The sequence below is a fragment of the Podarcis gaigeae genome (genome assembly GCF_964106915.1).
Source record: "Podarcis gaigeae genome assembly, chromosome: 2".
NCBI classification, from domain to species: Eukaryota; Metazoa; Chordata; class Lepidosauria; order Squamata; family Lacertidae; genus Podarcis; species Podarcis gaigeae.
Genome location: NC_139679.1, coordinates 111,859,964 through 111,877,154, shown reverse-complemented (window position 1 = coordinate 111,877,154; position 17,191 = coordinate 111,859,964). Strand labels below are relative to the sequence as shown.

The 17,191-nt window shown below is 44.5% G+C and overlaps 2 protein-coding genes across 2 annotated transcripts; one reads left to right on the top strand and one right to left on the bottom strand.

Annotated features, from left to right (window-relative positions):
* Positions 1 to 550: 550 nt before the first annotated feature.
* LOC310838084 (mediator of DNA damage checkpoint protein 1-like) lies at positions 551 to 2,743 on the top strand. Its single transcript, XM_083725479.1, has 2 exons — positions 551 to 1,216; positions 1,983 to 2,743. Exons 1-2 carry the CDS (start codon positions 1,154 to 1,156, stop codon positions 2,235 to 2,237), a joined length of 318 nt encoding a protein of 105 aa, XP_083581605.1. The 5' UTR covers positions 551 to 1,153; the 3' UTR covers positions 2,238 to 2,743.
* Positions 2,744 to 2,971: 228 nt separating this feature from the next.
* On the bottom strand, positions 2,972 to 15,517 carry LOC310837675 (zinc-binding protein A33-like). The gene is made up of 6 exons (XM_083724638.1): positions 14,453 to 15,517; positions 10,435 to 10,530; positions 8,550 to 8,783; positions 6,701 to 6,723; positions 6,475 to 6,614; positions 2,972 to 4,723 (listed from the first exon to the last, which is right to left on the bottom strand). Exons 1-6 carry the CDS (start codon positions 14,906 to 14,908, stop codon positions 4,209 to 4,211), a joined length of 1,464 nt encoding a protein of 487 aa, XP_083580764.1. The 5' UTR covers positions 14,909 to 15,517; the 3' UTR covers positions 2,972 to 4,208.
* Between the last annotated feature and the right edge of the window lie 1,674 nt (positions 15,518 to 17,191).

Sequence of the window (17,191 nt, the reverse complement as noted above, 5' to 3'; positions counted from 1 at the left end):
CAGCTTTCTTTCTTTTTTCTTTATATTTTCAAATTTATACATTTCATTAGCTTTACAATGAATTTAACATTTCAAAGAATTGTTGCTTTTGAATTATGGTGCTGGAGGAGACTCTTGAGAGTCCCATGGACTGCAAGAAGATCAAACCTATCCATTCTGAAGGAAATCAGCCCTGAGTGCTCCCTGGAAGGACAGATCCTGAAGCTGAGGCTCCAAAACTTTGACCACCTCATGAGAATAGAAGACTCCCTGGAAAAGACCCTGATATTGGGAAAGATGGAGGGCACAAGGAGAAGGGGACGACAGAGGACGAGATGGTTGGACAGTGTTCTCGAAGCTACCAACATGAGTTTGACCAAACTGCGTGAGACAGTGGAAGACAGGAGTGCCTGGCGTCCTCTGGTCCATGGGGTCACGAAGTCGGACGTGACTAAATGACTAAACAACAACAACATTCTTGCTGCTGTTGTAGCATACATAAATAAATTTCTATACAATTTAGGTACTTTTTTTTAAAGAGATATTTATTAAAGTTTTACAAAAGCATGAATACAAAATACATGAAAGAAAAAATAAAAATAAAAAATATAACATACAAAAGACAAAACAAAAAGTAAGAAAAAATTTAAAAACAAAACTGTTTTTTGTAACTTTAAACTCCTTTGCTTGTTTCTTTGACCTCCTCACACCTCCCCTTTTTGTATTCCCATTTATATAATCAAATCAGCAAATCCTTACCCTCTTTCATTTATCTTAACTCTATGTCTTAACATTTTTTAACTCTATATTTTCATCCATTATCAATTCATTTTTGCATATTCTTATTAACTTTGTTGCTAATGCCACTTATTTTCAATCCAACATCATTTACAATTTAGGTACTTCTGTCCCTATAATTCCCAAAAGAAAAGCTTCTGGGTTTTTTTTGGTTTTTTTACAAACGTTACTTAAAAGATCTTTTTCAATTCATTATATATCATTTCTATGGTGTAAGCTTCCATCTTGAGTCGCAGGCGTAATCCAATTCTGGCTCAACCCTTCATCACTAAGCTTCAGATTCCCATGCTCCTTTGACACACCACAGACCTGTCTCTTTTCCTTCCAGGGCTACGAAATCCACATTACGCCTAACGTCAACCTGGAGCTGGAGGACATGAGGAACATCGTGCAGTGCGGCGGCGGGAGGTTCTTACCTAGAATGCCTCGAGCCTACAAGGTGAACCGTGCGTGTTTACATGGCATCCCGTGCGGTGCTGGCAGAAACACTGAGGCAAAAGGAATACCTGAGAGCGAGACCTGACTCTTTTTATATAATTTTTTATTAGTTTTTTAAACATACCATTTTCAACAGTAATTAAACATATTTTTACATCTTATTCAATATTTTGACTTCCATCAGTCCAGTCTGAAAATTTCCAATCTAATATCTCAGTATACATTTCTTATTTTCTGTTACTTTTAAAACTCATAACCAATATCTATTCTTTATCTACTTTGTAGCACTTCATATATTTCTCCCTACAAAACTTCTTATAGTCCTACTAGCGTAATTTGTTGATTACAGTTGCTCTTCAAATAGTTCGTATAATTCTTCCAAACTTCTGTAAATCTCTGTTCCCGCAAGTTTCAAATCCTTCCTGTCCTTTTGTCCAATTCTGCATAGTCCACTATTTTCGTCTGCCATTCTTCTTTCGTCGGAGATTCTTCTTGCTTCCATTTCTGGGCTAAAAATACTCTTGCCACTGTTGTTGCATATAAAAACAATTTAACATCTTGCCTATTAATATCCTGACCTATAATACCAAGTAGAAGTGCTTCTGGGTTTTTTTAAGAAAATGTATATTGCAACATCTTTTTCATCTCATCATATATCATTTCCCAAAAGTTCTTTATTTTCTTACATTCCCACCACATATGATAAAATGTTCCTTCTTTTTCTGAGAGCGAGACCTGACTCTCAACCTTTTATTTATTTGCTTAAGGACAAGTGTGTTGTGATTTCGTGTCCCGAAGACCTGCCCCGCTGCAAAGCGGCTCAGGACGCCAGGCTCCCCATTGCCAACGCAGCGTTCATCCTGACCGGTATATTGCAGCAGAAGCTGGATGTGGACGCCCATCGGCTGAACGGGATGAGCGCCCCCTCCATTGCCGCTCCCCCGACCAGGACGAGGAGGAAGAGGGCGGCTGCGGCGCCAGCAACCCCAGCCTTGCCCAGCACAGCCAAGAGGCAGCGTTGAGACCAAAGCGCAGCCCGTTACATGGCAACGTTGCCTTAAACTTGTAAATAACTCTTTTGTGTTTTTTTTTTACCATTGTCAATAAAATGGGTATAAAAAGCAACCTGGTTCTTTTGGAATTGTGTACCTGCGAGAAAGGGAGGGTGTGTATATTTCCTGTGGCTGTGCCAAGGGGGGGGGGGAATATATGGAGTAATAATAATATTAATTTATTATTTATACCAAACTGCATATGGAAGCCAAACTGTTTTCATGCAGGGCTTTCTGCAGTTCTGCCTCAGCAGGTTCAGGTTTTTTATTATACAGTGGTACCTCAGGTTACATCCACTTCAGGTTACAGACTCCACTAACCCAGAAATAGTACCTCGGGTTAAGAACTTTGCTTAAGAACTTTTTATTGATAATAATCAGCTAAATAGTTTGAGGATCTACACAACTTTGTAACATGCAGAAAACAGCAGTCTCAGAGAAACCAAAGACTGGATCTGACGGAAGTCGGGGTGTGGGTGTGGGTGGGTTTAGCCGGAGGGGGGGGCAGGAAAAATGGGGGGAAAACAAGGATGATATGTTTTTGGATAATATTTCTTGTTTTAATCTTGAATAAAAAAACTTTTTTAAAAAAGAACTTTGCTTCAGGGTGAGAACAGAAATCGTGCGGCGGCATGGCGGCAGCAGGAGGCCCCATTAGCTAAAGTGGTGCTTCAGGTTAAGAACAATTTCAGGTTAAGACTTAACCTGAGGTACCACTGTAAATAATTTTTATTAATTTTCAGTTAAAAACATCCCAATTGATAACAAATCCAATCAGAATACAAACACAAGTTAATGTGCTTTCAAACCGTCTTGAACTGTCTTTCTTTGATACTTTTTGGATGTAGTAAGTAAGAGCCACCCCTCGTGGTTATAAGGCCATCTTTGACACACTTCGCTAGTACGAAAAGAATGTAAGCAAATGTGCCTAAAGGGCAGACCATACAAGAGCTAGTTTTGCCCTTGTTGTGCCCTCCAGAGACAACTGGACTCCCAGCTCCCATCAACCCCAGCTAGCTAGCGTGGTCGGGGATGATGGGAGTTGTAGTCTGGCAAATATGCTCTGTTGGCTTTGCCTGCTTCAGGCAGTTACCAATTGTATGAAGGGCTTTTTTAAAAAAGTAAATAGCAGGCCCTAACCCAGATCATAGATCCCTGGTGGTTGTGGGAATTAGAAGGGCTTTTCGCTCCTTTGCCTCATTCTGGATCGGGTCCTCCATGCCTGCTGTTTGTTGGTCTGGAAGAATAGCTAGAGCTCCCATCGCACCCAGTGGAAACCTTTTCTTTCAGTGCAAATGACATTTGGCCTTATTTACCTTCCTCCCAGGATCCCTGCCTGTGTTGCGCACATACATATCTCCTGCCCGCTACTTGGCTTTTTTTTTTAAGTGATCTATCAGATTGCTAATCTAGTAGAACTCTTACGTTATGCCCAGTTAAGAAATTGAGCTGAGAACCTGAAAGTCCCTGTGTCATGAATTTACTGAGTGAATGGAGCAAGTTACAGCTCCTCACCTGCGATAAGGAAGGGGATGGTAATCGTTTGCCTTCATGGCAGGGGCGTTTTGGGGAAAAGTCTAATGTTGAGAGCCACATTCCCTTCCCGTTTCCCAGGGGCACACACTTCTCAAACGCTTGGAGAATTGTGGCACACTTAAGAACATTCCAAAATCCACATTAGGGCAATGTCTTTTATAGGTCAGCCAAAACGTCACGAAATAGTGAGCGAGCCTTCAAGTTACTCAGAGCTCTTCTTCAGCTTTGATAGCAAATAAGGCGAGGTGGGAGGGAAGTTGGCTGATGATGAAGTCATGGAGTTTGCATCTTGGCTGGCCTGACAAAAGCACTGCCTTAGTATGGACTTTGGACTTTTATCTAATGGGCAAACATACCTACCTTTTCTTTTTATAATAATACCCTCTTAAGAATTGCTTTAATGTCCTAACTGTGACAAGATTTCAAGCTTATGGTGCGTTTTTGCCTGAAAGCAGCTGGTGTAGGTTGGAAGAAAGGGTAGACTTTTTCGCTGAAACGGGCTGTGTGTGTGCAGAGGTGAGACCCGGCTGCTACATCATAGAAAGAAACTTGGCCTCCTTCATAGTCCAGGTACACGCCGACCTTCCACCACGACGATCCATTTTGAGGCTCGCTATCCTCCTCTGTTGGCTCCAGACACCAGATCTTGTCCGTCAGAGAAGTGGGATCCTTGCCTTTTTGCCTTGGGATGGACTCCAAGGCTACGCCAATCAACCAGTCTCCTTTGTTTTGCACCTCAACCTCCCAGTAGTGTCTTCCTGAATGGAACCCCTCTTTCCCCAGCACAACGGGAGAGTCCTGAAATATTGCTGGATAGTTCAAGGGATTCTTAAGCAGTACAAACGGCGTACGATAGTTTTGCAGTAAGAAAGTGTATTCGGGATGAGCAGTGCCGCAGTCCAGGGTGATCAGTTCTACTTCTGATAAGCAAAGGAAAAGAACAAGTTAAATAAAATTGGGGCATCCTACCCTAGCTCCATCCTAGGTTAAAAGTAAAGGTAAAGGGACCCCTGACTGTTAGGTCCAATCGTGACCGACTCTGGGGTTGCGGCGCTCATCTTGCTTTATTGGCCACGGGAGCCGGCGTACAGCTTCCGGGTCATGTGGCCAGCATGACTAAGCCACTTCTGGCGAACCAGAGCAGCGCACGGAAACGCCATTTACCTTCCCGCCGGAATGGTACCTATTTATTTATTTGCACTTTGACGTGTTTTCGAACTGCTAGGTTGGCAGGAGCAGGGACCGAGCAACGGGAGCTCACCCCATCGCGGGGATTCGAACCGCTGACCTTCTGATCAGCAAGTCCTAGGCTCTGTGGTTTAACCCACAGCGCCACCCGCGTCCCTGATCCCTGCTTAGACGGAAGCTTTTCAATAAATGGCAAAGTAACTTCTCTTCCTATATAGAAGCCATGTCCAAACACAAATAAACATAATCAAGAAACAGAAACCAGAACGGAGATGTGCTGATAGGAACAGCCTTGGCAGTCTATGGATGGTGTTTCTAGAGTCATCAGGCAGGTTTAAACCATAGCCTGACAATGTCACAGTGCCTTTCCCCACATTATACATGAATGGTTGCTGCTTGTAAACACAGCTGTACATAATAATGTCATCCCTCTGCTGAATCCTTGCAGAATGCAAGCTCTGCCTCCATGCACCTAAGGACACAGATGCAAGGAGGAGTTCTGCTGGATCAGACCAAAGGTCCGCCTTCTTCAGCATCCTGTCTTCAACAGTAGCCCAAACCACAAGCAGGCTCCGGGCATGAAACTTCCTCTCCCGTCATTGGTTCCTAGAGACTGGTCCCCAGCAGCACCCTGCCTCCACATGTAGAAGTTCCACTTCACTATCATGTCCTTTATTCTGATTATCAGGTGTCCAGGATGTAAGTGGCATGTAACCAAAATACACAACCCCCACACCAGAAGGAAATATCAGTGGCCTCGGGAGAACGCCAGAAGTACAGAAAAATCTCCAGGGAAGAAACCTAAGGGAGTCCCAATGAGGACTGAATGTTCATAGTGGCCGCAGAATGTACATTAACTGTTTGGGGTGGGGGGAATGGAAAACTGCAAGTGGGGTGACAGGATAATAATAATAATAATAATAATAATCTGTTGTTGTTTTTGTTGTTGTCTTGTCACTCCACCTGTAGTTTTCCATTTCCTCCACCCATTATTATTATTATTATTATTATTATTATTATTATTATTAATACCCTGCCCATCTGGCTGGTTTCCCCAGTCACTCTGGGCAGCTCCCAACAGAATATTATTAATAATAATAAAGCAATAAAACACCAACCATTAAAAACTTCCCATAACAGGGCTGCCTTCAGATGTCTTCTAAAAGTCAGATAGTTGTTTAGTTCCTTGACATCTGATGGGAGGGTGTTCCACAGGGCAGGTGCCACTTCCGAGAAGGCCCTCTGCCTGGAAGTGAGTGTCTGGGACTCTGAACAGCAGCACACCACAATGCAACATTTTGTTCCACTTGCCATGACAAGTCAACAGACGTGCCATGAATCTGTCTAATTCTCTTTGCAAGCAACCATTGCCACACCTTCTGCCATAGAATTCCATGTGTTAATCACATGTGGTACGAAGAATGGTTTTCTTTCATCTGATCTGACATTACTCTCAATCATTCCTGAACTTCCTTTCAGTTACCTGTTCTGACGATGGATCTCATCTCGTTCCATGCTAGGTATTGCAGTGGACCCTTGAACTTGCCCAGGCAGAGTTCCCTGCAAACAGCAGAGCGGTCGGCCTGGTTTCCTACGCCCTCAGCCTCCTTTTCAGCAGGGAGCCTAGTGGGAAGAGAAGCAGAATACCAGTTACAGCAAGTGGCCACCCGCTCTCACGTATGAAACTAGCAGAAAGACACCATACTCACTTCTTCAGGAGCTCCTGGACACCCTGGGGAGGGAGAAAGAAGGTGAGATGGTTAGGAAGCTTGAATCTCTCCTTTCGTATCCTGGAAAATAACAGAATCCTGATACACCCCGTCATCCACCCTAATCTTGCCTTCCTCAAAGCCATTAGGTCCCTCTGTCCTCCCATTGAATCATGGAGTGCTGGCTATCCTGTTTGCTAATTCTTCTTGCCTAGGGGGTCTGGGAGTGTGCGGCTCCTTTCAGCCCATAACCCTAACCAACCATACCCCCTTGCCTTCCCAAAGACGGAAGACACTCTCCAATATTCCCACCTGATTTGATAAGACACAGAGAGATGACCTCATACTAGATTGACACGGAAACAGATTTTCTCCAAGTCAGCTTCACACACAATCATAGGATATTGTGGAATCCCATGGACAAGAATGATGAGGGTAGAGCCAATGGTAAGATTTCCTCATCTAGTGATTAATATTTCACCTGGGTAGACCAACACCTAGGTGGAGGGTTCCCGGCATACTGGTGCAACTCAGATATAAACACCAACAACTGGGGAACACTGGCCTGCGAGCGCTCCAATTGGAGAACAGCCCTTTACCCAAGGTGTTGTGGATTTCGAAGACGCTCGAACTCAGGGCAAAAGGGAGAAATGGGCTAAGAGGAAGGCATGCTTGGCAAACCCTCACCATGATCAATGCCCATCCAGAAACCAATGTCCCCACTGTGGAAGGACATGCGGATCCAGAATTGGCCTCCACAGTCACTTGCGGACTCATTGTTAAAACCGTGTTCATGGAAGACAATCTTACTTGGCTAGGAGTGATCATCAAAGAAGAAGCAGCAGCAACTCAAGCTCATGCTGCTCCAGAGAAGCAGCTCCTGCAGCACTAGCAATATGTATGAAGGGGACAGGGCTGGAAATTGGGTTTTGGCCTGGTACCAAGTCACACAAGTTGCTCACACTGAGGAGCTAGCTTGGCTGCAAGTTTTATAGGGTTAATTGTTCCCACACTGGCTTTTGGGGTCCTAGAATCATGGACTTGTATAGTTGGAAGGGGCCACAAGGGGCATCACTCCTCCTGCATTGACTCCACCTACCTAAATGCCAGTCCTTGCTCCGAAGAGTCTTGGCCCTCTCCCCATTCTGAATACTTAACCTATTCTGTGTGATTGGTTATAGATAGTGATGTGGGGCAGCCCACCTTCTAGCATGTTATCTTTCTGTGGAAAATTTGCCATTTCATAAAAGCAGAGACATCATCTTGCCAACAAAGGTCCGTATAGTTAAAGCTATGGTTTTCCCAATAGTGACGTATGGAAGTGAGAGCTGGACCATAAAGAAGGCTGATTGCCGAAGAATGATGCTTTTGAATTATGGTGCTGGAGGAGACTCTCGAGAGTCCCATGGACTGCAAGAAGATCAAACCTATCAATTCTGAAGGAAATCAGCCCTGAGTGCTCACTGGAAGGAGTGATCCTGAAGCTGAGGCGCCAATACTTTGGCCATCTCATGAGAAGAGAAGACCCCTTGGAAAAGACCCTGATGTTGGGAAAGATTGAGGGCACAAGGAGAAGGGGACAACAGACAGGAATGCCTGGCATGCTCTGGTCCATGGGATAACGAAGAGTCAGACACGACTAAACGACTAAACAATAACAACAAAAGTTTGTTACTAACAACGAAAGCAGCGTCAAAAGCTTTTAGCAAAGTAAACGCACCGATTTAGATCACTTTGCTGACGCATCAAAATAAATTTCAATTGGAAACCAACAACTGTCCAGTCCAAAATTTTCTGGGAAACCCTCAGCAATGGTTACACTAAAGAGGTGCAAAGGTTTTGGCCTCACCAGGAGGAAGGCAGCTAAATCCGTCTGTTCCATTTTGGCCTTTCCCTGGCTCATCATCTCTCTAGCTTCAGACAGGCCCTCCCTAATCTCCCAGAGATGTGCCATCATGTTCATGCGAGCAGCGTTTTCATCCTCATCTAGCTGGGCCAGTACTGCATCTTTCCTCTGGCTCAGGAATCGCTGCAACTCAGTGCACTCGTCTTCAATCGTCTTGCGAAGGGACTCAGCTGAGTTCTGCAATGGAAAGAAGTTCCACTGGGAGGTTTTTGTGGTGGTGGAAGTGAGAACCTAGTTACCCATTCAGTGAGAAGAAGCAAATGAATCGAAACATACTGTATTTTTTGCTCTATAAGACGCACCAGACCACAAGACGCACCTAGTTTTTGGAGGAGGAAAACAAGAAAAAAAATATTCTGAATCCCAGAAGCCAGAACAGCAAGAGGGATCTGGCTTCTGGGATAGCCACTTGCTGTCCTGGCTTATGGGATAGCTGCGCGCAGCCTCTCCTGGGCAGCGGGATGAAGGCTCCCCCTGCCCGGAAGAGGCTGCGTGGGGCTAAGCCAGAAGCCAGGACAGCAAGTGGCATTGCTGCGCACTGATCCCTCTTGCTCTCCTGGCTTCAGCAATAGCTGTGCAGACTGCATTCGCTCCGTAAGACACACACACACATTTCCCCTTACTTTTTAGGAGGGGAAAAGTGTGTCTTATACAGCAAAAAATACGGTACCTTGTAAAAATGAGGGGTTGTTGCTGGAGGGCCGCAGATTAGGGATGCCTGCTATAGACCTACTAAATCTCCTTGCCTGGATGGGGGCTTAGTTTAGTCCAGGCTTCCTCAACCCTCCAGATGTTTTGGACTACAATTCCCATCATCCCTGACCACTGGTCCTGCTAGCTAGGGATCATGGGAGTTGTAGGCCAAAAACATCTGGAGGGCTGAGGTGAGGAAGCCTGGTTTAGTCCCTTTTCAAAAGTGCCACTTTTGAAAAGAAGCTAAACTACCATATTTTTCGCACCATAGGGCGCACCGGACCATAGGGCGCGCCCAGTTTTTAGGGGGGGAAATCAAGTAAAAAAATATTTTCCCCCCCAGCCCCAAAAAGCAACGTACAGGCTGCACACAACCTCTCCCTGCCGGAGGCGTTGCACACAGCTATGGAAGAAGGCAAGGCAGTGAGTGGGATGGATCCCGCTCGCTGTTTTGGCTTCCCTTTTAGCCCCGTGCAGCCTCTCCTTGCCAGGAGACGCTGCGCAGGGCTAAAGAAGCCATAGCCCCGTGCAGCCTCTCCCTGCTGGAGGGGCTGTGCGCGGCTATGGCACAAGCCTGCATTCGCTCCATAGGACGCACACACATTTCCCCTCTATTTTTGGAGGGGAAAAACTGCATCCAATAGAGCGAAAGATACGGTAAGCTCCCATCCATGGTGGCTGCTCATCATCTTAAGTCCCCAAAATGCAATGTCCCTGCCTATAGACACAAGAACAGGCCTTTTCTGTAGTGTCTCTCCCTTTGTGGAATGCTCTCCCCAGGGAGGCTTGTCTGACTCCTTCATTGCATACCTTTAGACACCAGGCAAAATAATAATAATAATGTCTATACCCAGGCCTTTGGCCTTTAACTATCTGTGGTCTTTTAGAAGTGGGTGGGGAGTTTTTAATGAATTATTTCCTTGGTTTTAATGTATCTATGTGGGCTTTTCAGGTTGGTTGTTAAGTCATTTTGGGTTGCCTTGGGCAAGATAAAGTGAATAAAAGAATATAAATAAATAAGAAGAAGAAGAAGAAGAAGAAGAAGAAGAAGAAGAAGAAGAAGAAGAAGAAGAAGAAGAAGCAGCAGCAGCAGCAGCAGCAGCAGCAGCAGCAGCTAGGAATTATTTCCTCTTACTCTCAAGAAACGTATGTTTTCTTCTTGACATCCTTCCTGTTGTTCTTGTTGTTTAATTCTGGTTTCCAGGCAACCCAGAAACTTCTCCAGCTTCCGCTATGGGAGGAAGAAGAGTTTGTGAAATTAGTCAGGTCAGGTCCGCCAGCGCTGTTTTTCTGTTTCGTTTTATTATCTTTGTTCTACGTTCCAGGATTGCAGATATTCAATGAAGAGCAGGTTATAAATACTGCAAATAAATAAAATGCCACCTCCTTAACTTTTCTTCTCTGAACTAAATAGCCCTAAGTGTTGTAACCATTTCTCACAGAGAAGTTCCTCCATCCCCTTAAACATTTTGATTGCCCTTTTCTGAAACTTCCCTATGCAAGACTGCCTTCAGATGTCTTCTAAAGGTTGTCTAGCTACTTATCTCCTTGGCTTGGCGGGGGGGGGGGGGGTCACATAACTCCATACCCTCCAACATTTATTCCATGAAAATAGGAACGTTCTAAGGAAAAGTGAGGGACGCGGGTGGCACTGTGGGTTAAACCAATCCCCACGACGGAGTGAGCTCCCGTTGCTCGGTCCCAGCTCCTGCCAACCTAGCAGTTCGAAAGCACGTCAAAGTGCAAGTAGATCAATAGGTACCACTCTGGCGGGAAGGTAAATGGCGTTTCCATGCGCTGCTGTGGTTCGCCAGAAGCAGCTTAGTCATGCTGGCCACATGACCCAGAAGCTGTACGCCAGCTTCCTCGGCCAATAAAGCGAGATGAGCGCTGCAACCCCAGAGTCGGCCATGACTGGACCTAATGGTCAGAGTTCCCTCTATCTTTACTTTAAGGAAAAGTGGGACATTCTGGGATCAAATTGGAAACCGGGATGGCTTCCGCAAATCCGGGACTGTCCCTGGGAAATAGGGACACATGGAGGGTTTATTATTATTTAATAACAAATAACGAGATGTCCATTTACACCACAAAGAACTTATAACCCACCTACTTTCAGCAACCAGAAACATCATAACCATACACTGGAGAGACCTGTCAGGAGTAAGCATGGACCAATGGTACCAAATAGTATGGGAAACAGCCTTACTAGAAAAATCAACCAATAAACTGACACTGACACGGGAACAAACAGATGAAGATGCCTTCACCCCAGTATGGCTCCCTTTTATCACACACACAGCCCAACAAGACAATGACAAAAATCCACCAACAACCTGCAAATTAATATGGCTGATCCAAAACACCCACCCACCCCACTCACACATGAAAACAAAGATCACCACAGCCAATCACAAACAAACAACCACACCCTAGGCCAACCCCAACCTCTCTCACCACCAAAAGAACACAAGTGAACAGCACAGAACCTGCACAAGCGACGCTGACACAAAACCCCACATACAGTGGTACCTCGGCTTAAGTACTTAATTTGTTCCGGAGGTCCGTTCTTAACCTGAAACTGTTCTTAACCTGAGATACCACTTTAGCTAATGGGGCCTCCCGCTGCCGTGTGATTTCTGTTCTCATCCTGAAGCAAAGTTCTTAACCTGAAGCACTATTTCTGGGTTAGCGGAGTCTGTAACCTGAAGCGAATGTAACCTGAGGTACCACTGTACTTTTGCTTTTATTTTTTTTAAATATTTTTATTAATTTTAAGAAATACAGAAAAAAGAATAAAGGATAGTTATAAGAAAATAGAATAGAAGAATAACAAATTTCCATGTTCTTTTTCCATCCAATCTAAAGAACTTCCCCACATCCTCCAAACCCTGCGTTCTCTGTCATATAAAACATCAGCAATTTGTTAACTTATTTCAAAACTTATTGTATCTTCCATTTTATCATGTTCCCTGATTTCAATTTTACTATAACCCAATTCTTGTATGCTTTGTATTAAACACAATAAAGTTATTTCATTATTTTACCTCTAAATTCTTGTGTCTTAATTTTCATTTCATTAACTTACATTTGCTGAAGCTAGAGTTTCCTGAAAGGTGCATTTTTTTTTAACATTCATACAGCTTATAGTGTTTTTTCAAATAGTCCTTAAACTTTTTCCAGTCCTCCTCAATTGTTTCTTCTCCCAAGTCTCGGATTCTGCCATTCATTTCAGCCAATTCCATATAGTCCATCAACTGTGATTGCCATTCCTCCAGCGTGGGTAAATCTTGTGTCTTCCAATATTTTGCAATCAGGATCCTTGCTGCTGTGGTAGCGTACATGAAAAAGGTTCTGTCCTTCTTAAGCACTCTCTGGTCTACCATGCCCAGAAGGAAGGCCTCTGGTTTCTTAGGTAAGGTAAATCTCAGTACCTTTTTTAGTTCATTATGGATCATTTCCCAGAAGGCCTTCACTTTCGGGCAGGTCCACCAGAGATGAAAGAATGTCCCTTCCGTCTCTCCACATTTCCAACGTTTATTGTCAGACAGATGGTATATCTTAGCTAGCTTGACTGGGGTCATGTACCACCGGTATACCATTTTCATAATATTTTCCTTCAAGGCAGTGCATGCCGTAAATTTCAAACCGGTGTTCCATAACCTTTCCCACTCTACAAACATAATGTTGTGCCCCACGTCCTGCGCCCATTTTATCATGGCGGATTTGACTGTCTCATCCTGTGTATTCCACTTAAGCAGCAAGTTATACATTCTCGAAAGTAGTTTACTTTTTGGCTCTAACAATTCAGTCTCTAGTTTCGATTTTTCCACCTGGAATCCAACCTTTTTATCTATTTTAAAGACCTCCTGAATTTGCGCATAGTGCAGCCAGTCTCGCACCTTAGTTTTCAGTTTTTCCAAGCTCAGCAACCTCCAATTGTCTCCAATTTTTTCAATTATTTCCCAGTATTTAGGCCAATGGGCCTCCATGTTAAGTCTCTTACGTGCCTTGGCCTCCACCGGTGAGAGCCACCTCGGAGTCTTACTCTCCAATAAGTCTTTATATTTTGTCCAGACCATCAAAATTGCTCTTCTGACAATATGATTTTTAAACAATTTGTGCACTTTAACCTTGTCATACCACAAATATGCATGCCACCCAAACGCATTGTCAAACCCTTCCAGATCTAGGACGTCAGTGTTCTCCAATAAAATCCAATCTTTCAACCAGCAGAAGGCTGCAGATTCATAATATAACCTCAAATCTGGCAGGGCAAATCCCCCTCTTTCTTTCGCATCAGTTAATATTTTAAACTTTATTCGGGGCTTTTTGCCCTGCCAAACAAACTTAGAAATATCCTTCTGCCACTTTCCAAAACATTCCACCTTGTCCACGATCTGTAGGGCCTGAAACAAAAATAACATTTTCGGCAATACATTCATCTTTACAGCAGCTATTCGGCCTAACAAGGAAAGTTTCAATCTTGACCATGTTTCCAAATCTCTTTTGATTTCTGACCAACATTTCTCATAGTTATCTTTAAACAAATTCAAATTTTTGGAGGTCAGGTACACCCCTAGGTATTTTACTTTTTTAACCACATTCAACTCCGTTTCTTTAGAGAACTCATCTGTTTCTGTAACTGTCAATTTTTTTGCTAAAACCTTGGTTTTTTGCTTATTTAACTTAAACCCCGCCACGCGACCAAAGTCAGAAATTAATTCTAACACTCTTTTAGTACTGGAGACTGGTTCCTGTAATGTTAATACCAAGTCATCTGCAAATGTTTTCAATTTATATTGTTTCACTCCGACCTCAATTCCTTGAACCAACCGGTCCTTTCTAATCATGTTTAGCAACACCTCCAGAACTGAGATGAACAATAGGGGGGATAGGGGGCACCCCTGACGTGTCCCTTTTTCAATTTTAAACTCCTCTGTCACCACATTGTTTACTATCAATTTAGCTTTTTGTTCTGTATAGATTGCTTCTATACCATTTTCAAACCCTGTACTTTTGTAAACCAAGAAAATCTTTAACAACAACAACAAATAAGGAGGAGTTACCTTCCCTTTCACAACACCGCCTGAATCAGCTGTTGGAGGGCAATTGCCTCACTTTACTAAGCACCCCCACCTTCACAGTCTCACCTTGTAGGGCTCAGCAGCCTCTTTCAAGGAACCGAACTTGTGTCCGGCGTGGGCAGGCGAATCCACACAGCAAAAACAAACGGGGTCATCATCGGTGAGGCAGAAGAGCTGCAAAGTGCGACCGTGTTGTGCGCAGAGCAACCACTGATCAGCATCTGGGCTGCTTCTGTCTGTCGGCGTCTCTTCGTGATTTTCTTGGTCTTCCTGCGCTTTCTCCCTAACCTCTTGATCCTCTCTTGCCTTTTGGGCCAAGTTTCTCAGCAAGTGGCTGGGTGTGAAATGTCTGTCAGGACAGGGGGCCCGGCAGTCAGGGCAGCTAGGAGCTCCCCCTTGGCTGTCCCAGGAGGAGGTGATGCATTTCTGGCAGAAGCAGTGCCCACATCGAAGCAGCACCGGCTCAGTAAACACGTCGAGGCAGACGGAACAAGTCAGATCTTGCTGAAAACCCTCCGCCATCTCTGCTGACAGGAAAGTGGCTGCTACAGACTGCAGAGTCCAGTTTCGCTTTCTTTTCTCTAGTTCCTCCTTTTGCTTCTCTTGTTGCCTAAAGTAGCCACACCTTAGAGGTGGAGCAAAGTGACCTTTGCTGTAGCAATTTGAGAACTTTGGAGTCTTTTGCAATAGCAAAGAGGCACTTCTCCCGCCCCCCGGGGTTTAAAATGGTTAACTTCTGAAATCAGCTGAAATTTAGGTCATCTGTGTACTCTTAATGACCTTGTGCAGCTCTCAGCCTGTTTTGAGTCTGCTGCTGCTTTTTTTGAGGGTGGGCGCTGAATTTTTATGCTGGGATTGGTTTACTGTTGTATGGTGCCATGCTTTTATAATTAAAATGTAACCCTTCTGTTGTCTGCAAGCCGATCAGAGAACAGTGTCATGGTGTGACATGGTTGGCATTCACCTGTCTCTGTTAATTAATAAAATTAACTAAGGGGACATGGGGTTTTTACATTGTAGATACAGCCCTGCCATGCACCAGCTTTGAGGCAGAATTAATTACTAAATAATACTGCGTTTTAAAGAGTTATTTTGTGTTATGTATTCAGTGGTCTCTGTTTGCCTGAACTTAAGTCTGGACTAAGGATTCTGAGCCCTCCCCCCATGTTCTGATTAGATACATGATATCCAATCACAGAACATTTCAGGATTTGGGCCTCTGCCATTGTCCTTTAAACTCTGGGTCATGATTCGCAGCTTGGAAGTTGGGACAGCCAATCACGTTGGGAGTGGGAGTGGCCCAGGACTTCAGAAATGTATATAAACAGTCGCTTTGCCCCTGTTGTCAGTTGTTATTTTGTACACAAGGAAGGAGTGATATGTACTTCAGGTGTCGAAATGTGCTGGATGACAGTAAGGACTCAAAACCATATTGCCCTTTACTAGACTTTTTAATTTTAGCACCCTGAAACTCCAGCCAAATTTCACTCACAACCTGGGTTAGCTACAGGCATAGCTGTCAACTTACAGATTTGAAAATAAGGGACCAGCAGCCTCGAAAATAAGGGATCAGCAGCCAAAATAAGGAATTTTCCGGGCACAGGTATGTTCAACATCTGAGCCCCTCCGAGTCAAAGGCAGAAAGCCCAGCCAGCAGCCAAACGAAGCCTCAAGCGGTGGTTCCCACAGCGCAGCAACCCGGCAAAGGGGATGCAGCAAGGAAAACCGTCACCTCTCCGCTGGGAAGCGCTGAGCAAAGGCGAGTCCCCAGGCAACGTGGCCGATTTGATCGGCACAAGGCATGCAAGCTCCACCCCCCAGTCGTTCTCAGACTCCTTATTGGGTGAGCAACGCAGCCAAGCAACACAGTTGGAGCCTCCCTCCTTCCTGGCCGGCAGGGAAGGAGGGAGAGGAGCTGCTTCCTTTGAAACCCAGGAAATTTAAGGGACATCATCAATAAGGGACAGGAGCGGGACACGGCGCTGGGATAAGGGAGTTTCCCGCCAAATAAGGGACGGTTGACAGCTATGGCTACAGGTGCAATCTGATCCCAGAGTTCCCCCAGTTGCACTTCTGGATGCTTGGACATTTTAGGCGATTGAAGAAACACATATTTGTCTAACTTTCTTCTAGTGAGACATTTACACAGGGGAGCCTCTTCTCAGTGGCTCCTTCCAGACTTGGAAGCTCCTGCCCTAGAGAAACGAGACTGTTTTCCTCCCTGCTGCCCTTCTGCCAACAGGTGAAGCCCTTGTTCCAACAGGTGTTTGGAAACAGACTGTTTTTAATGAAAAGGCTGCTGCCATGCTGTTTTCATTGCAATTATTTCTACGGTTTTAATAGTGTTTTTAGCACTATGATTACTGCCCTGAAATTCTTAGATGAACTAACACAGTAGCAATAATAATTCTTTCTAGTCTAAAAAATATATAGGCAAAGTTGACACCTGCAAACTGACCCAGTAATACAGTGGTGCCTCGCAAGACAAAATTAATTCGTTCTGAGAGTTGTTTCGTCTTGCGAATTTTTCATCTTGCGGAGCGCGGATTCCCTGGGTATTAACGGTTGTAAGAAAAAGGAAACAAACTCGCAAGACGTTTTCGTCTTGCGAAGCAACTCAAAAAATGAAAAACCCTTTCGTCTTGCGCGTTTTTCGTCTTACGAGGCATTCGTCTTGCGAGGTACCACTGACACCTGCAAACTGACCCAGTAATATCCAGAATTTCAGTGTTGTCTGCAGTCTTTCAGCTCCAGCCCTCCTCATTTGCTGATTGCAGACAATACTGAAATTCTGGATATTACTGG

Coding starts and splice junctions, on each gene's coding strand:
- LOC310838084 (XM_083725479.1), top strand. CDS start 1,154: ATGAGGAACATCGTGCAGTGCGGCGGCGGGAGGTTCTTACCTAGAATG. Junction 1,217..1,982: donor GAATGCCTCGAGCCTACAAG/GTGAACCGTGCG, acceptor TATTTGCTTAAG/GACAAGTGTGTTGTGATTTC.
- LOC310837675 (XM_083724638.1), bottom strand. CDS start 14,908: ATGGCGGAGGGTTTTCAGCAAGATCTGACTTGTTCCGTCTGCCTCGAC. Junction 8,784..10,434: donor AAAACATACGTTTCTTGAGA/GTAAGAGGAAAT, acceptor TTTCCATTGCAG/AACTCAGCTGAGTCCCTTCG. Junction 4,724..6,474: donor GAGATCCATCGTCAGAACAG/GTAACTGAAAGG, acceptor TTTGCTTATCAG/AAGTAGAACTGATCACCCTG.